The sequence below is a fragment of the Mangifera indica genome, chromosome 7 (genome assembly GCF_011075055.1).
Source record: "Mangifera indica cultivar Alphonso chromosome 7, CATAS_Mindica_2.1, whole genome shotgun sequence".
Classification (NCBI taxonomy): domain Eukaryota; kingdom Viridiplantae; phylum Streptophyta; class Magnoliopsida; order Sapindales; family Anacardiaceae; genus Mangifera; species Mangifera indica.
This window is the reverse complement of record NC_058143.1, coordinates 16,132,575-16,155,972: the sequence shown is the minus strand read 5'-3', so window position 1 is coordinate 16,155,972 and position 23,398 is coordinate 16,132,575. Positions and strand designations below refer to the sequence as shown.

At 31.9% G+C, this 23,398-nt stretch overlaps 1 protein-coding gene and 1 pseudogene across 5 annotated transcripts; both read left to right on the top strand.

Moving 5' to 3' along the window:
• The first annotated feature begins 1,556 nt into the window (after positions 1-1,556).
• Positions 1,557-11,548, top strand: LOC123220463 (transcriptional corepressor LEUNIG_HOMOLOG-like). 5 transcript variants are annotated; one of them, XR_006503049.1, is made up of 20 exons: positions 1,557-1,710; positions 1,792-1,841; positions 2,113-2,180; positions 2,273-2,370; positions 2,739-2,848; positions 2,949-3,244; positions 3,339-3,414; positions 3,509-3,620; positions 4,438-4,487; positions 4,577-4,843; positions 6,294-6,365; positions 6,588-6,821; positions 8,490-8,631; positions 8,711-8,820; positions 9,703-9,852; positions 10,080-10,235; positions 10,357-10,473; positions 10,598-10,789; positions 10,972-11,172; positions 11,254-11,548. XR_006503049.1 is itself a non-coding variant. In XM_044642688.1 (19 exons), the coding sequence occupies exons 3-19, from the start codon at positions 2,143-2,145 to the stop codon at positions 11,113-11,115; spliced, it is 2,364 nt and encodes a 787-aa protein (XP_044498623.1). In that variant the 5' UTR covers positions 1,557-1,710; positions 1,792-1,841; positions 2,113-2,142; the 3' UTR covers positions 11,116-11,548. The 5 variants fall into 5 exon arrangements, 4 of the variants coding, with proteins under 4 accessions (XP_044498623.1, XP_044498624.1, XP_044498626.1 ...); XM_044642688.1 differs by having other exon boundaries at positions 10,972-11,548; XM_044642689.1 differs by having other exon boundaries at positions 1,792-1,881; positions 10,972-11,548.
• A 1,042-nt stretch (positions 11,549-12,590) lies between these two features.
• On the top strand, positions 12,591-20,981 carry LOC123220464 (annotated as a pseudogene).
• Positions 20,982-23,398: the final 2,417 nt, after the last annotated feature.

The window sequence follows — 23,398 nt, the reverse complement described above, 5'->3', positions numbered from 1 at the left end:
AGCTATCCAATCATATAATGACATGATATTATTTGTGTATAAAACTTGTATACATAATACTACTCTAAACATTATTAAAGGATCAATATATTTTAAAATTCATATGAAATTATCCACCAAGATTACAACTTTAAATGTATTAGGTTTATATTATTATATTACTTAAATTCACCTATACATTGTCATAAAACTATTTAATTATCTAGTTTTGTTAAATAAAAAATTATAAATAATGTTAGTACATGTAAGAAAATTTTCTAACACTACCTCATTTAAGCAACATTAAATATATTTTATTTTATTTTAAAAAGATTTATCTCAATGGTAATCACATTTTAACTTTGAAGTGTCTATTATTTTATTACTATTTTAAGAAAATAAAATAGTTTAAAGATAATACTGCAATCATCAATTCAGTTAATATAATTATTAAAACGAGCCAATATATTACTAGTATTTTCTATTGATATAAGATTGTCTATGATCACGATTACTAATAATTAAATTAATACAGATTAGTGGTCTAAGAATATGATATAAATAAAACTTAATCAAGTGATCACAAATAGTGATATCTCATTGTCAATAATTTTTATAATTTCTTTTTAACTTTTATGTTTAAAAAAAATAAAAATTTCATGACTTTGAATAAAGTTATTGACTTTCTATACAACATATATTTGTACATTTCAAACTTACTCGAGACCTTACAAAACATACGTATACAACTAAAAGTTTACCATTTGTAAGTATATATGGAATCAACCCTTTATTGGAAGAGCTTCATGGTTGAGACCGTATTTTGCAAGTACCGGGAGCTTTCAAATATTTAAAATACCATCAATGAAATGACCAAATAATTTAGATAACTAATGATACAATAAATTTAATTTTAATTTTTCAAAAATAAATAACAAGAAAAAAAAAAAAAAAACTCCAATAATTTTTGAAGAAATGTGTTATTAATAAAAATAAATAAATTTTTTATAGTATGACTAGAGTTATTGCGCCAATTGACAATTTTAATAATACAAATTAATTCAATAAAATCTATTTTAAACTCTCATAATAAAATTTTAAATACAATAATGTATCATATCTCTTGTGTCAAAGTTACTAGAAAATTATCATATATAAATATAAGTAATACTATACATATTTATTTTAGATATATAAATATGTATATATTTATATATGTTATTATATAATTTAATATTATTTTATTTTTAATTTAAAATTATTTAATTATATAATAAAAATAAAAAAAATATTTATATATAAAAAATAGACACGTACAATTCTATTATATAAATATTTGTTGACCTAGGGTTTACAGGGAGATGACGTCGTAGGTTTTGATCCAAAATAGAATAGGGGGCCCATATCTAACGTTATGCGCCACAATAGAAATGTGGACCTCAAAATCGGACAGTCAAGATCAAATCCATCAAATTAGAAACCTGCATATATAGTGTGGCTTGGGTTGGGCCTAACCTGGACCGCCCTAACCTACCTAAGCTTCGAACCAAACCTCAGCCTCTTGCTCCAAATCATCAGCTTCGTATCCGAAGCAAACTCGAGAACTCTTTCAAACTCTTATTTTCTGTGCTGTTCTAACTTCAGCTGTTACTCAGCTCATAGTTGAATTGCTCTGCGGCTCGAAATTTTACTATTTTCTCTTCTTGGATCACATATCGTCTACTCTCTTGAGTAAAATTTATATATTAAATATTATTTATTCAATTACTTGATTTTATTTTTATATAATTTTAATGAATTTGTTCACTGCAGGAGCAATGCCCGATCAGCTGAAATCGTCGTTGACCAAAGCTTAAAATTTGGTAATGTTGGCTTTGATCCATCTAAATTATTGAGTTTGGGGTTAGTTTTTTTTAATTTTTATGTTTCTTTTTTTTTTATTTTCTTTTGGTAAACTGTAGGATTCGTTGTATAATCCTTAGATTTTATGAAATCTGAATTGGAATTCTGTAGGTGAGATTTATGAAATAGATTTAATAAGTTGAAAATTAAATAATTATGGTTTTGAGCAGTTTGAACTTGATTAATAAGTTTGTAATCATAAAATTGAATTTTGATTATTTGATTTTTCAGGAGTTGTTATTGTTTGGTTGGGCTAAAAAGATGGCGCAGCAGAGCAGTAACTGGGAAGCGGATAAGATGTATGTAAAATTTACTAATTTTGTTTGCCACATGTTGGAATTGCTTTATGCAAGTAAGATCTAATTGTTGTTTTGGTTTGTTGTATTGTTAGGCTTGATGTGTACATTTATGATTACTTGGTGAAGAAAAAATTGCATGCTACTGCAAAATCCTTCATGACTGAAGGGAAAGTTGCCCCGGATCCAGTAGGTAATATTTGTTCCAATAAAAGTATGTTTGTTGCCGACTTGTAATGTTAATTTAGTTGAACATTATCTTTTGAATAACTAATTGATCTGACAATTTTTACACGCTAAAAACAATTACGTGTTCTCTGCTGATGGTAATCTGTGTAGGTTTGCCGCATGGATTTTTTGCTTTGTAGTTCTCTTATCTAAGTTCTGGTGTTCTTCTGTTTAAGATTTATAGGAATTTCTGTATTATTTTAAAAGCAATCTGTTACCTGTATGTGCTCAACTTGATTGGTACTTCAGTATAGTGTGTGTGTCATTTGGGAGGATTATTTAGAAGGGGTGTTTGAACAAGAATTTTATATGTTATTTAACTTATGTATGCAGCAATTGATGCTCCTGGAGGGTTTCTTTTTGAATGGTGGTCTGTTTTTTGGGACATATTTATTGCCAGGACAAACGAGAAGCATTCTGAGCCTGCTGCCTCATACATAGAGGTGGCTTCATTTATCTCAATGACTGTTAATATTACTACTTGCCAAAGTTTTGGTAGCTTGACCTTTTTTTCTGTTGTTCCTTCTTTCTACTGACATGTAGGCACAACAAATTAAAGCAAAAGAGCAGCAGCAGATGCAAATGCAGCAGTTTCAATTAATGCGTCAAGCTCAGATGCAACAGAGGAATCCAAATCATCCTTCTCTTGGTGGTCCTGTAAATGCTGTGAATTCTGAAGGAATGGTAGGGCAGTCAAATGCTAGTGCTTTGGCTGCAAAAATGTATGAAGAACGTATGAAACACACAAATCCCATGGGGAATTCAGTTGGTTCAGAGACATCCCAACCTCCTGTTGATGCTAGGATGGCCCTTCTGAAATCAGCTACAAATCATCCTGGGTAAACTTTCTACTAAAATTTTCTGACTAGCTTAATTTTATTTATCTATATAATCACTGTGGTTTTTTATTATCTTCTTTTCTTTGTGACACAGTCAATTGGGCCAAGGAAATCATGGAAGTGTGACTGCAGCATTGCAGCAAATTCAGGCACGATCTCAACAGACCCCTGTAACAACTTGGACATGTTACTGTATTAGGTGCTACTTTTTCATATTTTTTATGTTTCTGTGAATTTTACTAAGCTGGCAATCTTGCATTTTAGGACATCAAAGGTGAAATGAACCTGGGTGCCTCCCAAAGATCTATGCCTATGGATCCTTCTTCACTTTATGGTCAAAGAATCATGCAATCAAAACCTGGACTAGGAAACACAGGTAAAAATACGTTTTCCTTCATAAAAAAATATTATCCATGTAATAATAGCTAGTGGAACACCAAAGAGGTTGTTGAAAGGACTTTTGTGCCAACAAAAAGTTGAAAGCTACTATAGCCACACAATACCAATATGGAAATGAAATTAGCCAATATATCTAATATATATTTATATTTTCAAAATTATGGGGTCTGATTGATTGTTAAGTTTGATTTCAATCTTTCTTTTCTGTTTGTTTGCCGAAAAATTTGTAAAATTCAGCAACTGCCTCTGTCTCTACTAAGAAAGTAGCAGCCTGGATATATAGAAGTTGAAGCTAATCAAGGTTAGGAAAATTGTAGGGGAAGTGGACTGGTATTGTGTAGAACCGAAAGCAGTGATTAAGTCATTTGAAATGAACATGATGAAAAAAATTGCTTGCCTCATATTATCTGCAAAAGACTAATTTCAATATTTTGATCTTGTTTCCAATATGCATTAAAGTTTAATCTGATGGAGTTCTCCTTTTCCATCTTAGATTTGAAACTTTACTGTTTCTCTTTCTAGTAAGACTTAAGGTTCCAAGTATGATTTATGAACTTTGAGCATAGAAACATATTTCAATCTAGTTTGAACTGAATGCTCCTTAGAAATAGTGTGAGTTTGCTCCCTCAAGGGAGATTAGCTGCTTATCCAAAATAATTTTATCCTTTTATTTTTTCCGAGTTGGATTCCATTGCGACATTATTACCATGATATAAATGCAATTATGTGATGTATTCTAAGTCAGGTCTCTGAATAAATCTTTCTAAGTTTTTTTATTTCTGTTCTGCCACCAGGACTGAATCCTGGAGTTAGTAGTCTTCCATTGAAGGGGTGGCCCTTAACTGTAAGTTCTATTTCAATTTCATCTTTTCCTGAGATTCATTAGTCCATGTGGATGGTTGTTTTGAGCCAGGGCTTTGCTGATTGCTACAGGGCATTGACCAAATTCGGCCAAATTTAGGCGCACAAGTTCAGAAACCTTTCTTAACAGGTGGAAATCAGTTTCAGCTTTTACCACAGCAGCAACAGCAGCTTCTAGCACAGGCCCAGGCACAAGGCAATCTTGGTAATTCAATTTATGGAGATGTGGATCCTCGAAGGTTTGGGGGATTACCTAGAGGCAGTTTAAATGCAAAAGATGGCCAACCTGGAGCAAATGATGGATCTATAGGTTCACCAATGCAATCAACTTCATCAAAAGTAAGCATTTTTTCATTAAACTAGTTAATACAGTATTGCGTTCTAAACAATGTACCAGAATCTCGCTATTAATGCTAAGTGTTTTTCATGGATGGTCAATATTTTTCCTTACCTTGTCCCTTGTAAATATTGATTCTTCTGTTGTACAGAGACTCCAATTTCAACATTCAGTAGGGTTGGAATTTTCCATTTTTTAATTTATAAGGTACATAAGATTTTATTAGAATAACATAATATACAAAGGAATGAACAAAAGCGTACGGGGTAGAAGAAAAAAAAACATGAAGTCAACAACTTCTCTACAAAACATCCTCAAAAAGAACTAGAAATTCTGATCTGTTATTATGATACAACAGTTATCCAATCCCTTTGAATGAGGAAATTCTTTCGAATTGTTTCATAATCAAATATTTTTTCAACATTTTGCTAATTGTGCCCATAATCATCACATAGTTAAACTAATTGATTAAAAAATTATTATGTTTCTCATTCTCCACTTTCCTTTTATCACCACTCAACACCAAACCACGAAATCATCTATTTTAGATGTTACTTGAATTGGAAAGACATGTTATGGTCATTTTATTTTAGTGGATAGGTAGATTGGTCACCTTTCTTTTCAAAAAAGGAAAAAGAACCTAAGCGGTACCATACTTAACAAAGTCCATAACCTTGGGTGCGAGTCATAGATATACAAGTTTTAGTATATTATGGCAAAAAACTGAACTAACTCAACTGGTCATGGAAATTCCTGGAATGGATTCTGAAATTGCAACACCTGTTATTGTTTAGGAATTACTTGGGAGTAGTATCGTTGATACATGCATGCTCTGTTTGTTTATATTTGACTGTTGGATTGTCCTAATATGGTTTGCACTCTCTTGCCGTACTAATTCACATGGGATTTTATTGGAATTGACTCAGTCTTGCAGCATCGACTTTGGCTCAAGCTTACAGCATGATAATAATTGTTGTGCTACCAATTCTGTTAATAGCAAGGGGACGATTTATGTGAAAATTTCCACAATATATAATCTATTTTTTTTTAGTTTCCAATTGAATGTTTGCATCTTCTAATTACATCTGTTTGTTTTATCTTCATTTTCATGTACATTGAACTTTAAATAAGATGAATTTTTGCTATATACTTCCGTTGTGAAAACTTCAAATAATTAGGCCAGCTGAACTACAAACCTGTGTGAAATTAGTTGACAGCCAGTAGATGGACTCAGAGAAGTGAGATATAGGTCATATTGTTCAAACAAAGTTAAATTTGGGAGATCGGTAGTAAGCTAACTACCATCTTTTTCATTTATGGGATTTGATACCAAAATCTAAGTCTCTTTACATGCTTTTATGCAGAAATCTCAAAATATTAGAACATTTTGTCTGAATGTTTCACTTAAGAATACTCATTCTGTTTTCTTATTTCTGGTACTTTGATGTTTAGCAGATGAATATGCCACAGATACAGCAGTCTTCCTCTCAACAAGATCCCTTGCAAACACAGGCAGCTCAGCAGGTTGTGTACTTTTGTTGACAAAAAATGAAGCTTGCAATATTCTTTAAATTATTAGAAACTATGAATTATACAGAATAATATTTTTTATGCCTGGGAGGTGTTATGTTTCAACATTATTCCTTCCTTCATCAGTTACAAAATTCTATGTGAACTACTTTTATGAAGTTGTGGTAACATTTTTTTTTAAAGATTTATAAGTATTGCATGCCTGTGATGTAACAGAACGACAGAAAAAGGAAGGGGCCTCCTTCTAATTCTGGAGCTGCTAATAGCACATGTACAGGAAACACAGTTGGTCCTTCTCCAAACTCTCAACCTTCAACTCCATCAACTCACACCCCTGGGGATGGAGTTCCTATATCAGGCAATTTGCAGCATGTCGGTAACATGCCAAAAGGTTTAATAATGTATGGTTCTGATGGGGCAGGTGGTCATGCATCTTCTACAAACCAGCTGGTACGTACATCTAGGTTCATAACTTTCGAAACTATAAATGTGAATGAAATTTCTGAATTTATATTTCTCATACCAACTGTACATTTGTGCACAGGGCTTGCTAGATAAGAAAAGTTTTGAATTTGTAAAAATTTCTTATCCCTTGGAATAAGTTTCCGGAACCAGGAAATAATAAATAGTTAATGTTTCTTTGACTCATCTCATATTTCCTAATCCTTGATAACTTACTACATATGTAATTAAAAATTCTTCAACTTTGATACTCCAGGTCATTAATCATCACAGTATTTATCTATGAAGTGGGGTTGATCTTCTGGTGTTTCGTGCACCAGTGAGAATTCACATGTAGTATGCTTATACCCTACTAATCATTGTTTTAGATTTCATTTCCAAAATATGATATACTTTGTTCCATATGCAAAATTTAGAGATTCAGAGTACACTGCATTAATGTGTTGAACGGGTGGTGCTAATAAATTTTTTCTTCTGTGTAATTTGTTATTGTAATTGTGAAGTTTATGCTGAAAAGAAGGAAGCATGGAAATGCAGCAGGCAGTGCGTTTCCGTTCAACAGAAACATTTCGGTATCCGAAATGGCCCGAAACTGGGACGAAACGTTTCAGTTATATATGAAAAATAAGAAACGCATCCTATAAAAATGGAGAACAAACCTTTTACTCTTTTACGCCGTCGCTGAAAGTGAAATACCATAGCGCACGAATCACCTAATTTGTTCCCCTCTCCATCGTTCACGAATCCTCTCCGTCTCCGCGTCTCGGAGATCACCATCTCCAGCTTCATCAGTTCGTCTTTTCTGTTCTTCCATCATCTCCATCATTTCTGTTGTCAGTTTGCCTCTGGTGTCTCAGCTCTCACCATCCCTAGTTCATCTTCGTCGACGGCTTCATCAGTTCTTCCATCTTTTCTGTTCCGTCTTTGACGAATCGACGATCTGTCTCCAGTGGCAGTATGTTGATGCAATTTTTATTTTAAACAGTAACAGACTAACAGTTTAATAGTTGAATTAATATGAGAATTTTGTTGACTTAAATAATCTGAGAGTTTTAGCACAATCTTTGTTAACAATTCTGTTCCGTCAGTAACGGTTCGTCTTCCATAGTAGGGTCAGTGGGGGTGCTTTTTTTCCTTTCTGTGAATTGCATTCGCCGTCTTTTCAAAATTTCCCTGGTCCTTTAGGACTTTTTAATATCCACATTTTGTACTGGTATGTAGACCATGTATATGTAAATAAATATATGAAAGTGATTAAGAAACATTGGTGTTTATTTTATTCGTGCTTTCTGTGTTCACTGTTTTGGGTTTTTTCCACAACATTTTTATTTCTATTTATATGTTGACCTCTTTTAATTCTGTTTTAGTTTCTTCTAATAATCTGATAGTGTGAACTTGTCATGTTGACCTCTGTTCATTTTGTCTATTGGTGTTGTTTTGTTTAAATACATGTTATTGTATTTTTTATTAAAAAAATTGGTATTCATAAAAAACAAAACCCCTATTTTTTAATATATATACATTTCCCCACATTTCCGTTTCCTATATCTTTGAGAAAATACGTTTCCGTGTTTCCGTTTCTGTGCTAATATCATGTCTGGATATATGTTGTAGACCTAATAAAGCACTTTAAAGTGTGTGTTTACATAAATGCAGGAAGATATGGAACATTTTGGAGACATTGGCTCCTTAGATGATAATGTGGAATCTTTTCTTTCACATGATGATGGAGATGGAAGGGATTTGTTTGGTTCATTGAAGCGAAACCCTTCTGAACAAGCAGCTGAAACTTCCAAGGGTAATATTTAATCTCATGCTTCTAGCAGTGATAACAGCTTTAATTGACAATACCAAGTGCTTTCTGTTCTGCATCTCAGGTTTCTCCTTCAACGAAGTTAGTTCAATACGTAAAAGTACTAGCAAAGTTATATGTTGTCATTTCTCTTCAGATGGAAAGTTATTAGCCAGTGCTGGGCATGACAAAAAGGTATAATGCATTGTAGCATGCAAGGAATATGTTTAAAACATCAGCTATAGTGAAAATAATTATTCCTAATATGTGGACTATTTTGTTAGCAAGGTCAACTCCAAACACCAATGCAGTCATGGTTCACCATATATACCATATTTGGTTAAGCTATATTTGGTTATTTCTTTATTTATTCTTTCTTGACTTGAGTGGAGTAAGAAATGATCATTTAGATGGGAGGAGAATTATGGATGAAAATGCATGCCATTATGTGTCACAATTTCTCAATCATTACCAGAAGAATGAGACAAATTTCAAATAACACCCAGTCTGAAACCATGAATGTACATTATTACTTTGTTAGTGTTATAAAGTCCATAAATATTTATTTTCCATGACCTATGATATATAAAAGCAAAAAATAATTGTTGTGTGAGGCATAAATATTTAATGAACTAAGGATTGAAGAATGACAGTCATATCCATAAGCAGAGTACCATCCATTTGGTCAGTGAAGGCCACTGCCTCCATTATATCTATAATTCAAGTCCTGGAAAAACTGTCCTCATTATATCTTTCACATAAACTACAATTGTTTAGGTTTTTAAGTATCATTATCAATTCATTTGGTTAACAAGTTGACTAGTAGTCCAAACCAACTCTACCTCAAAACTATTAAAATGCTTAACAAGGACCAGTTGATCATGTAATCAATAACTTTTGATTGGCATTTTTAGACAAATTTCATTTGCAAAATTTGCCACTGCATCTATTTGCGATTGAGGTTTGTGGTTTCATTCTTCATTTCAGTGGCCAAAGAGGTGTAAGAACTATGAATATTCAAAATATTGTAAAAGAAAGTATATGATGCGGATGCTTATTTTTATTTTTTGTCAGTAGGTTGTTCTTTGGAATGTGGAGACTCTTCAAACTGATTGCACTCCAGATGAACACAATCATATAATTACTGATGTTCGCTTCAGACCAAATTCTACTCAGCTGGCAACATCATCATTCGACACAACAGTGCGACTCTGGGATGCTGCCAAGGTAAATTTCCTATCTTCATTGCTGTTTTGTGTAATCTCATTCATTGGGTAAAAGTAAACAATATCCTGCAAAGGTCTAATTCTTCTCTGCAAAATGTTTTTCCCATTTCTCTGCTTTTTAATACCTATTTCTGTTCTTACCTTCTTTTTTCTGTATGGATTCCATCTACATTTATATTATGTTTTAGTCCAAACATCTTAGGCACTTATTTTGGTTTATTTGTACAGCCAAGCTATTCCTTGCAGACTTATAAGGGGCATAGCTCACATGTGATGTCCCTTGATTTCCATCCGAAGAAGAATGAACTTTTCTGCTCTTGTGATGGTAACAGTGAGATTCGCTTCTGGAATATCAATCAGTATTCTTGTGCTCGTATTTCCAAGGCTAGCTTTAAAACTCTCATCTTTTTTATATTTAATGTATTATTTTATTTTACTTTATTTTAATTCAAGAAGTCCTATCAGTTATGAAGCCATTTCTAAATCGTGTCACCTGGTTGAGCAGGGAGGTACTGTGCAAGTGAGATTTCAGCCAAGGATAGGACACTTGTTGGCTGCAGCTTCAGAAAATATTGTGTCTGTCTTTGATGTTGAGGCAGACAGACTGACTCTCTCCTTAAAGGTATAAATATTACAATTGAAGTTTGGAAAGAACCAAGAACCAGAAAGATTTTTTTTATATTTTATCTTTTCCCAACTTGCTTCTATGTCTGGATTTGAGGCAGCAACAATCTTTCCATTCTCAGGGACACACCACGGATGTACACTCTATATGTTGGGACACAAATGGAGATTTTCTGGCATCTGTCAGTCAAGAGTCTGTCAGACTGTGGTCATTGGCCTCGGGCGAGTGCATTCATGAGCTTAGTGGTAACAATTATCATTCTTGTGTTTTTCATCCAACCTATCCAACTCTCATGGTCATTGGAGGCTACCAGGTGATCTTTTTTCTTATGTTAACTGTACTTGTACTTTTCTGTAATACACATTGCTTGCATGACATAACTTTTGAAATTAAACTTGTGAAACTGAAGCCTAAATTGATTTCTTTCTTTGGTATAACATGTCATTAAAATTGCCGTATTTTTTAATCTGTGGTTATGAACTTTCTCTCATACAGTCATTGGAGTTATGGAATACGACTGAGAATAAGTGTATGACAATTGTGGCACATGAGTGCATGATATCAGCCCTAGCACAGTCACCACTTACCGGGATGGTTGCCTCTGCCAGTCATGACAAATCTGTTAAGATCTGGAAATAACTCAGCCACTGCTCCGTTTTGTTATACTCTCAAAATGCTGCAAAGGAGCGAGCGGGAGTAAGCAGAAAATATAAATTGTTAATGTATTTGATATCATGATATGCAATTTTTTTTAGTGTTCATAGTTTGGCTTTGCAGTTTTCGGGTGCGAAAGATGGATATACACAAAAATATGTGGTAGGAATAATTTATGTTTAACCTGGTTCATGTCCCCTGGTCATTGTGTCATAAACTTCCGTAATTTATCTGTTGGATAACTGTTTAGTCTTTTTTTTTTTTTGGTTGTGTGTGTAGATGCGGTAGCAACCAAAGACTTGTAATATGAATCATATATATTTGTAATAATTAATAATAGACTTATAATATGGACTTATGGAAGATGAATCTGTCTATCCATAGTTCATTGGGGTTATTTATTAACACCCTTGTAACATCTCTTAATTTAAAACAAATTACAAGAGGATTTTTTATATATTTTTTCAGTAGTCATAGGATAATAGTACTGCTCACTTATTGGATTTTTAGTTTCTGTTTCCTTAATCTTATCTTTGCACTGAAACATCAACTTTTCTCTATTGTTTGAAGGGATAGTTAAGAATAGCCTCTACGTAAATTACAAGCGGTCGGTAACATAAGCATTTTAGGGGGATATTAATTAAAATAATTTTTTTTTTTTGGTTGTCTTTTATATATATAATATATTTTTTTAATTATATAAATATAATTACCTTTTAATTTGGTTTTATCTTTAAAAGAAAAATATTTTAAGATTGGGGATTCGCTAGATGGATTGGCCGGTTGACCATGGTTAGTTGGCCAAATATTTGATTAATCAATTTTTAAAAATAAATTGATTGGTTGAGTGGTTGGTTAGGTCAATCATTCGGTCAATTTTTTCACATCAAATAGGGTTTTGTTTTGAAGTCTCTTATTTGATATTCTCACAATTAAAGAAGAAAAACTTGGGAATGCAGCATATTTGGGTGGGAAATAGTCCTTTGGCTTTAAATTTTAATACTATGAAATAAAAAGATAAACACATGTAAAGACGGTTGAACCCTTACATTTAGGGTACAGAGAAATTTGATCAACAGAAAAATGAGCAACAAATCTAAGTTTAGGATAAATGACAAAAATTTTGGTTGGTTTATAAATGTTTTCAATAAAATAATACATTTTTTTAATAAAATAATATCAATTTACATAAAAAATTTTTGAAAATGATGGGATCAATTTTCAAATCAAATCTAATTTCTTTGAGAGTTGGAAGTCGAACCTCTCCACACAATTTCCGTTTCATAAAGTTCTTTACCGATCCTGTCTGTCTTTCTTTCGCTTCTATCTATGTCTCTATTTTACTCTCTCTTCAATCTCAGAATCTCAATGAAAAATAATAATAATAATAATGGTAAAGCTCTAGTGGAAGACGATGAGAAGCGAGGAATTGGAAATGAACATGAAGACGAGGAGGGATATCGCGAAGAGTTCCAATGTTGCATTTGTCTGTAAGTTTCGTCCTCTTTCGCTTTTATTTTAGTTATAAAATAAAATTTTAGTGAATAATTCTTTAATTTCTGGCTGAAAGAAACAAGTGAGAAGAAATTAAGTTATTAAAGTTATCGGAAGTAGGATGCGTGAAACTGATCAATGTGAAGGCCGAGGGAATTTGCTTTGATTTTTTGTGAATTTAGATAATTACTTCGTATCGCATTACTTCACAAACCTGATTTTGATTATTTGCTCTGTCAACTTTGCAATCTGTTTAAATGCAGAAAAAATAGAAAAAAACTAGCAAATAAACAAACAAACATATCATAAATGGAGAAGCTGATTGGACCTTGAATGTTTAATCCCTAGATATGGATCATGGGACTATATGCACCCAGATTTTGACTGAATATCCTCTTAACCACCATGAACTTTTATAGCAATTATAATCATATTAAAATTAAATCTTAGAAGAATTAATTTCCCAATCATTCGTATTTCTGTAGTAGAATTTTTAACAGAAAAGTGGGTGTGTATTAAAATGTGGTACAAATAGTCCATACTTATAATAGAGTCACATAGTTTTCAGGGTATGATAAGATTTGTGGATCTAGACAGTTCTACAGCAGTGGGGAACTAAAGCTGATGAGTCACCTTCTGGAAGTTCACTAGAAGGGTTTAAAACAATCCAACCAGCGAGTGGGTGATAAGGGATTAATTATTTTACTTCTTAAATGTGAGAGTATTATAATTATCCTAGTTATAGGACTTGAGCTTTAATCTGCCAATAATATATAAACGAGCCTGAGTTATGCTTTGAGGTTGAGGTAAATTCATGGTTTCCATATTTTTTCGAGCAACTCTACTTGCCAGTGTGGTCATACATATATTAAACTCTTGACTGTTCTTTTAATGGTGCCTTTACAAAAAGGGAAATTATAAAAAATGGCCAAAATATCTCCTCATTAAGTAAAAATGCCCAAATTCACTATTCTTAACAAAAATGCCCATAGCTTTTTCTAAAATACCAAAATTACCTCTCCCATCATCTCATTTATGTAAACTCTCTCACTCTCACTCTCACTCTCATTATATATATTTCTTATATCACTTAAATACTTACTCTCACTCTCATTTTTATTTAATATTAATTACTACGAGTTTGTTCGGAAAGAAGAAATTCATATTTCTAAATTCAAATCGAAAAAATCAATTCGTGAAAACTATATTGAAAATAACATATTATGAATAAATAGATATATTGAAATACTCTAGAATGTCAATAATAAAAAAATTATTCGAAAATCTAAAAAAACATATCTGAATTTCGAAAACTACACCTTCAAATAGTTTATCAACAAGAAAACCTTAAAATCGATCAAAAATTTCATAATTATATCGTAAAACGTGTCTAAAAAATCACATTATAATTACAAATATCAAATTTGAAAATTACATATAAAAAAAGTCTAGTCCGGTTATAAACAAACTCAAAATCATAAAAATCGAAAGTCCTAAATTTGATAAAATAAAAAAATTGCATAATACACATTGAAACAATTTTATTTTGGCCTCCAGATTCGGTGCAACCAGCAAAGCTAGCTGTCGTTATAGAGCTCGAAACGAGCTTTGCGTTGATATATTACAGGTCTCGTAACTTCTCCCGAATCAAAATTTTTGGTCGTTCAAAGTCTGTCTCATATAAACCTTATAATTTTAAAAAAAGTTAATTTCCCCCCAATCCACTGTATGCACAGCAACAACCAACTGTCACGTGGCAAATCTCAAAAAAGCCCACAATGGACTGAGGACTCTCACACAACTCCCTAATGTTTTGAAAACACTATTAAGCCCCCAACAAATTGTCGACAGTGGGAAACATTGTTCCCACTGTCGATTACCAATCGCTTCGGAATGAATTTTCGATCAAAAATTCATCGTTTCGGCCTCCAATTTTAACACAAGTCAAATCTATATAGGCTATAACACAAAACCTCTCAACCCATTCAACGAAAACAACCAAGAATCAAAACATTTCAAGCATTGTTTAAAATCGAAACCCTAAACCCTAAACCGTAAAATCTCACTCAAATCTCAATAATATGAACAATAATTTGATTTAAACAAAATGACGGAAAATATTCTAATGTGTTGTGCCATTTTTAGTTGTCAAAAACCATGAAAATCATCGGAAATCTAGCTGACAGTGTGATGATAGTGGGACAAGGGAAAATTTCAAATTTTCCCCTGTTTTTGAATAGTGATTTCATAGTGGGAACAGGGGAAATTTGTTGGGTTTATATATGGGCAGTTTCGATATTTCACAAAAGTTGGGCATTTTTGCTTTAATCTGAATTTTTTAGATAATTTCACTTAAACCCCCTTGCTTTTGCCTATTCTTTATAATTTCCCTTACAAGAAACAATGGAATTACCAAAGCGTTAACTAATGGCCATGAGATTTTAGCAATGCTTCTTGTATATTAAATTACTCTGTAGAGTTTATGGCTACTAGTTATTGTTAGTTTCGTAAGTTTATCTTTTTTCTATTTATGCTGGGTACAAAACCTACATGAAGACTTTCATTTTGTCTTGCAGAGAACTCCTTTACAAAAATAAAAAAGCACATTATAATTTTTTTTTAAAATCGATATTGAATTATGGAACATTTTTTTTTTGGCCTTTTTATTTAACATAACATAAAACTTGAATCATTAAATCCGCATGCTTGAAAAGGCTAAAATTGAGTTATTTTCTTTCCCACCCAAGGTTTAACCTTGTAACATTTTTTCACCTATTAAATTTATAAATCATGTTTTTCTCCCAAAATCTAATTCTGGTTTTTAAAAAAAACAACTAACACTATAAAAGTAAAATTATAATTTCATTATAAAAAATTTTGAAAAAATTAAATAAAAAAGCTCTTTAATCTGACCCTAATGATTTAAATATGATAGTTATACATTTTTACAAGTTTAAAAATTTACAAGTCAATCCTATATATTCAAGTATGAAAACTCTAATAGTCACAATCATCATTTATGTAAGTCCAAACCCGCTAGAATCATCACTTGCCCAATCCCATCAGAACCACCACTTTCCCAAACCCAACCCACTAAAACTCTAAACATGATAGTATGACTTTTTAATATATCTGAAAGCCTTTAATTAAATCTATCCAATTCTGAGTTTAAATATCCTATCCGTCACAATCGCCACCCATCCAACCGTCACTACTTCTTGAATGAATCAAGAAGTAGTCCATCGTCTACTTCTATTGACGAAAAATGAAGCTTGCAATATTCTTGAAATTATTAGAAGCTATGAATTATACCGAATAATACTTTTTATACCTGGGAGCTGTTATGTTTCAACATTATTCCTTCCTTCATCAGTTACAAAATTCTATGTGAACTACTGTTATGAAGTTGTCGTAACTTTTTTTTTAAAAGATTTATAAGTATTGCATGCCTGTGATGTAACAGAACGGCAGAAAAAGGAAGGGGCCTCCTTCTAATTCTGGAGCTGCTAATAGTACATGTACAGGAAACACAGTTGGTCCTTCTCCAAACTCTCAACCTTCAACTCCATCAACTCACACCCCTGGAGATGGAGTTGCTATGTCAGTAACATGCCAAAAGGTTTAATGATGTATGGTTCTGATGGAGCAGGTGGTCATGCATCTTCTACAAACCAGCTGGTACGTACATCCAGGTTCATAACTTTCAAAACTATAAATGTGAATGAAATTTCTGAATCTATATTTCTCATACCAACTGTACATTTGCGCACAGGGCTTGCTAGATAAGAAAAATTTTGAATTTGTAAAAATTTCTTATCCCTTGGAATAAGTTTCGGGAACCAGGAAATAATAAATAGTTAATGTTTCTTTGACCCATCTCATATTTCCTAATCCTTGATAACTTATGACATATGTAATTAAAAATTCTTCAACTTTGATACTCCAGGTCATTAATCATCACAGTATTTATCTATGAAGTGGGGTTGATCTTCTGGTGTTTCGTGCACCAGTGAGAATTCACATGTAGTATGCTTATACCCTACTAATCATTGTTTTAGATTTCATTTCCAAAATATGATATACTTTGTTCCATATGCAAAATTTAGAGATTCAGAGTACACTGCATTAATGTGTTGAACGGGTGGTGCTAATAAATTTTTTCTTCTGTGTAATTTGTTATTGTAATTGTGAAGTTTATGCTGAAAAGAAGGAAGCATGGAAATGCAGCAGGCAGTGCGTTTCCGTGTTTCCGAAACGTTCCGGTATCCGAAATGGCCCGAAACTGGAACGAAACGTTTCGGTTGTATATGAAAAATACGAAACGCATCCTATAAAAATGGAGAACAAACCTTTTACTCTTTTACGCCGTCGCTGAATGTGAAATACCATAGCGCACGAATCACCTAATTTGTTCCCCTCTCCATCGTTCACGAATCCTCTCCGTCTCCGCGTCTCGGCGATCACCATCTCCGGCTTCATCAGTTCGTCTTTTCTGTTCTTCCATCATCTCCATCATTTCTGTTGTCAGTTTGCCTCTGGTGTCTCAGCTCTCACCATCCCCAGTTCATCTTCGTCGACGGCTTCATCAGTTCTTCCATCTTTTCTGTTCCGTCTTTGACGAATCGACGATCTGTCTCCAGTGGCAGTATGTTGATGCGATTTTTATTTTAAACAGTAACAGACTAACAGTTTAATAGTTGAATTAATATGAGAATTTTGTTGACTTAAATAATCTGAGAGTTTTAGCACAATCTTTGTTAACAATTCTGTTCCGTCAATAACGGTTCGTCTTCCATAGTAGGGTCAGTGGGGGTGCTTTTTTTCCTTTCCGTGAATGGCATTCGCCGTCTTTTCAAAATTTCCCTGGTCCTTTAGGACTTTTTAATATCCACATTTTGTACTGGTATGTAGACCATGTATATGTAAATTGATAAATATATGAAAGTGATTAAGAAACATTGGTGTTTATTTTATTCGTGCTTTCTCTGTTCACTGTTTTGGGTTTTTTCCACAACATTTTTATTTCTATTTATATGTTGACCTCTTTTAATTCTGTTTTAGTTTCTTCTAATAATCTGATAATGTGAACTTGTCATGTTGACCTCTGTTCATTTTGTCTATTGGTGTTGTTTTGTTTAAATACATGTTATTGTATTTTTTATTAAAAAAATTGGTATTCATAAAAAAAAAAAAAACCCTATTTTTTAATATATATACATTTCCCCACATTTCCGTTTCCTATATCTTTGAGAAAATACGTTTCCGTGTTTCTGTTTCTGTGCTAATATCATGTCTGGATATATGTTGTAGACCTAAAAAAGCACTTTATAGTGTGTGTTTACATAAATGCAGGAAGATATGGAACATTTTGGAGACATTGGCTCCTTAGATGATAATGTGGAATCTTTTCTTTCACATGATGATGGAGATGGAAGGGATTTGTTTGGTTCATTGAAGCGAAACCCTTCTGAACAAGCAGCTGAAACTTCCAAGGGTAATATTTAATCTCATGCTTCCAGCAGTGATAACAGCTTTAATTGACAATACCAAGTGCTTTCTGTTCTGCATCTCAGGTTTCTCCTTCAACGAAGTTAGTTCAATACGTAAAAGTACTAGCAAAGTTATATGTTGTCATTTCTCTTCGGATGGAAAGTTATTAGCCAGTGCTGGGCATGACAAAAAGGTATAATGCATTGTAGCATGCAAGGAATATGTTTAAAACATCAGCTATAGTGAAAATAATTATTCCTAATATGTGGACTATTTTGTTAGCAAGGTCAACTCCAAACACCAATGCAGTCATGGTTCACCATATACCCAATATTCGGTTAAGCTATATTGGTTATTTCTTTATTTATTCTTTCTTGACTTGAGTGGAGTAAGAAATGATCATTTAGATGGGAGGAGAATTATGGATGAAAATGCATGCCATTATGTGTCACAATTTCTCAATCATTACCAGAGGAATGAGACAAATTTCAAATAACACCCAGTCTGAAACCATGAATGTACATTATTACTTTGTTAGTGTTATAAAGTCCATAAATATTTATTTTCCATGACCTATGATATATAAAAGCAAAAAATAATTGTTGTGTGAGGCATAAATATTTAATGAACTAAGGATTGAAGAATGACAGTCATATCCATAAGCAGAGTACCATCCATTTGGTCAGTCAAGGCCACTGCCTCCATTATATCTGTAGTTCAAGTCCTGGAAAAAGTGTCCTCATTATATCTTTCACATAAACTACAATTGTTTAGGTTTTTAAGTATCATTATCAATTCATTTGGTTAACAAGTTGACTAGTAGTCCAAACCAACTCTACCTCAAAACTATTAAAATGCTTAACAAGGACCAGTTGATCATGTAATCAATAACTTTTGATTGGCATTTTTAGACAAATTTCATTTGCAAAATTTGCCACTGCATCTATTTGCGATTGAGGTTTGTGGTTTCATTCTTCATTTCAGTGGCCAAAGAGGTGTAAGAACTATGAATATTCAAAATATTGTAAAAGAAAGTATATGATGCAGATGCTTATTTTTATTTTTGTCAGTAGGTTGTTCTTTGGAACGTGGAGACTCTTCAAACTGATTGCACTCCAGATGAACACAATCATATAATTACTGATGTTCGCTTCAGACCAAATTCAACTCAGCTGGCAACATCATCATTCGACAAAACAGTGCGACTCCTGGATGCTGCCAAGGTAAATTTTCTATCTTCATTGCTGTCTTGTCTAATCTCATTCATTGGGGAAAAGTAAACAATATCCTGCAAAGGACTAATTCTTCTCTGCAAAATGTTTTTCCCATTTCTCTGCTTTTTAATACCTATTTCTGTTCTTACCTTCTTTTTTCTGTGTGGCTTCCATCTGCATTTATATTATGTTTTAGTCCAAACATCTTAGGCACTTATTTTGGTTTATTTGTACAGCCAGGCTATTCCTTGCAGACTTATAGTGGGCATAACTCACATGTGATGTCCCTTGACTTCCACCCGAAGAAGAATGAACTTTTCTGCTCTTGTGACGGTAACAGTGAGATTCGCTTCTGGAATATCAATCAGTATTCTTGTGCTCGCATTTCCAAGGCTAGCTTTAAAACTCTCATCTTTTTTATATTTAATTTATTATTTTATTTTACTTTATTTTAATTCAAGAAGTCCTATCAGTTATGAAGCCATTTCTAAATCGTGTCACCTGGTTGAGCAGGGAGGTACTGTGCAAGTGAGATTTCAGCCAAGGATAGGACACCTGTTGGCTGCAGCTTCAGAAAATATTGTGTCTGTCTTTGATGTTGAGGCAGACAGACTGACTCTGTCCCTAAAGGTATAAATATTACAATTGAAGTTTGGAAAGAGCCAAGAACCAGAAAGATTTTTTTTATATTTTATCTTTTCCCAACTTGCTTCTATGTCTGGATTTGAGGCAGCAACAATCTTTCCATTCTCAGGGACACACCACTGATGTACACTCTATATGTTGGGACACAAATGGAGATTTTCTGGCATCTGTCAGTCAAGAGTCTGTCAGACTGTGGTCATTGGCCTCGGGCGAGTGCATTCATGAGCTTAGTGGTAACAATTATCATTCTTGTGTTTTTCATCCGACCTATCCAAATCTCATGGTCATTGGAGGCTACCAGGTGATCTTTTTTCTTATGTTAACTGTACTTGTACTTTTCTGTAATACACATTGCTTGCATGACATAACTTTTGAAATTAAACTTGTGAAACTGAAGCCTAAATTGATTTCTTTCTTTGGTATAACATGTCATTGAAATTGCCGTATTTTTTAATCTGTGGTTATGAACTTTCTCTCATACAGTCGTTGGAGTTATGGAATATGACCGAGAATAAGTGTATGACAATTGTGGCACATGAGTGCATTATATCAGCCCTAGCACAGTCAGCACTTACTGGGATGGTTGCCTCTGCCAGTTATGACAAATCTGTTAAGATCTGGAAATAACTCAGCCACTGCTCGGTTTTGTTATACACTCAAAATGCTGCAAAGGAGCGAGCGGGAGTAAGCAGAAAATATAAATTGTTAATGTATTTGATATCATGATATGCAATTTTTTTTAGTGTTCATAGTTTGGCTTTGCAGTTTTTGGGTGCGAAAGATGGATATACACAAAAATATGTGGTAGGAATAATTCATGTTTAACCTGGCTCATGTCCCCTGGTCATTGTGTCATAAACTTCCATAATTTATCTTTTGGATAACTGTTGAGTCTTTTTTTTTTTTTTCGGTTGTGTGTGTAGATGCGGTAGCAACCAAAGACTTGTAATATGAATCATATATATTTGTAATAATTAATAATAGACTTATAATATAGACTTATGGAAAGATGAATCTGTCTATCCATAGTTCATTGGGGTTATTTATTAACACCCTTGTAACATCTCTTAATTTAAAACAAATTACAAGAGGATTTTTTATATATTTTTTCAATAGTCATAGGATAACTGTACTGCTCACTTATTGGATTTTTAGTTTCTGTTTCCTTAATCTTCTCTTTGCACTGAAATAACAACTTTTCTCTATTGTTTGAAGGGATAGTTAAGAATAGCCCCTATGTAAATTACAAGCGGTCGGCAACATAATAAGCATTTTAGGGGGATATTAATTAAAATAGTTTTTTTTTTTTTTTTGATGTCTTTTATATATATAATATTTTTTAATTATATAAATATAATTACCTTTTAATTTGGTTTTATCTTCAAAAGGAAAATATTTTAAGATTCGGGATTCGCTAGATGGATTGGCTGGTCAGCCATGGTTATAGTTGGCTAAACATTTGCCTAATCAATTTATAAAAATAAATTCATTAGTTGGGTGATCCGTTAGGTCAATAATTTGGTCAATCTTTTCATTGTAAAAATCGTCGGAAATTTTTATATTTTTATCTCATTTTATCTTGTATCTTAGTATTGTTTGGATGAATCCATGAGTTTATATTTGAATGAATCTTGATTGAGTAAATAGAAAATCAAAAAATATTTTAAATATTTTATGTTTTAAGATGTATATATATATAAAAGAAAAATATATATTATTTTAATTAATATAAAAAATATCCCTATTTTAGTAGTTAAATTTGTACATAGCACCAACACTTGTATTTACACCTTCTCTCGTCGGAGAAGAAAATGGCCACGACAGCCATCACGCTGAAATGGCGACATTTTTTATTGCTGGCTGTTGGTGGTGGACGCTATCAAACAAGTGCATTGTGTAATGAAATTTTTTTCTATGTAATAACAATAAGAATGTGGAATAAGTTCATGTTGAGTTATTATTTTATTACTAAAAATTATTTCTTCATGATCGTCAAAAATGCTCTTCTTGGATTTAGTTTAGTGGGTTTTCAATCGTGGGTGTTTGTTTTATCTTGAGTGATGTGATAGTCATGAAAACATGTAACGGAGCTTACGTGATTTTACAAAGATCATATAAAATTGGTTTGTTTTTTTTTTTGGTTAAACGACTATTTTCTATTTGAGGTTTGGTACAAACTCAATTTTTATTTATTAATCATATTAGATAGGATAAATTTTGAGATTAGTGAGTGATTAATCTTATAAATTAAGTTAAAAATTTGATATTGATAAACCTTCAGAGAAGACTTAAAAATTTATGATTTCTTATGTAAAAAATTTTCTCTTTAAAAATATTAATAAAATTATATAAATATATTTTTTATATACAATTTAGATACATAAATGATATATTATCATATGATTAATGATTTTAAATTAAAGATAAAATAATACTTAATTAAATAATAAAATATTATTTATATTCTTAAATTATATGTAAATATATATATACATATGTACATTAAGTCATCCATTTGATCCTCCCTTATAATAACCACCACTTATTTCTCCATAATAAATTTATTGAATTTCAAACTTTGAATTACAACAATCACATGATCACCTGGTATAACAATAAAATTAAGCTTATAAATGAATTGAATTACACAAAATTAAAAAAAAAAAAAAAAACCCACTGAATCATTAGAAAAGATTAAACATGAAAACCAGTTTGATTAAAATCAATGAAAAACAATTTATAGGTGTTTAAAATTTCTCAAAAATGGCTTATGTAAGAAAAAAATTCACGGAAAAAGACAATATTTTTATAATCAGATTAGATATCGACCAATAAAGTGGCTATTTAATCCAATTGATGATCAAATTTATTGATAAATAATTTTACTAATTAATTATTTAAAATAATATTTAAAAAAATTTTATATAGCCTGTAATTAAATATATAATTTGATTTATTTAACATTAAAGTATATTTAATTTTATAAAATATATATTTAAATATGATAAATAAGGTTTTGATTGAAGTTTTTATAGTTAATTTTAAAAAATCAATTTATTATATTGATTAAATTAAACTTAGCTTTATATATAGTTTAATCATTTGGTTAATATTGACTATTCAATTGATCAGACCAATTAATTGGATTTAAATTTTAAAACCATGAAATAAAAAGATAAACAGATGTAAAGACGGTTGAACCCTTACATTTAGGGGGCGTTTGGTTTGGGTAATGTTTGATTACTAAAATAGAAAGATTACCTTGAAGATAAATTACTTAAAAGATTACTGGATATAAATGATTACTATGTTTGATAAAATTTGATAAGTATAAATAATTATTATGTTTGGTTAAATGTAATAAAAGATTATTAGTAAATTATTTTACTTAAATGCCCTTGAATATAATTATTTTTAAATATTTT

Coding starts and splice junctions, on each gene's coding strand:
- LOC123220463 (XM_044642688.1), top strand. CDS start 2,143: ATGGCGCAGCAGAGCAGTAACTGGGAAGCGGATAAGAT. Junction 3,621..4,437: donor ACCTGGACTAGGAAACACAG/GTAAAAATACGT, acceptor TTCTGCCACCAG/GACTGAATCCTGGAGTTAGT. Junction 8,821..9,702: donor GTGCTGGGCATGACAAAAAG/GTATAATGCATT, acceptor TTTTGTCAGTAG/GTTGTTCTTTGGAATGTGGA.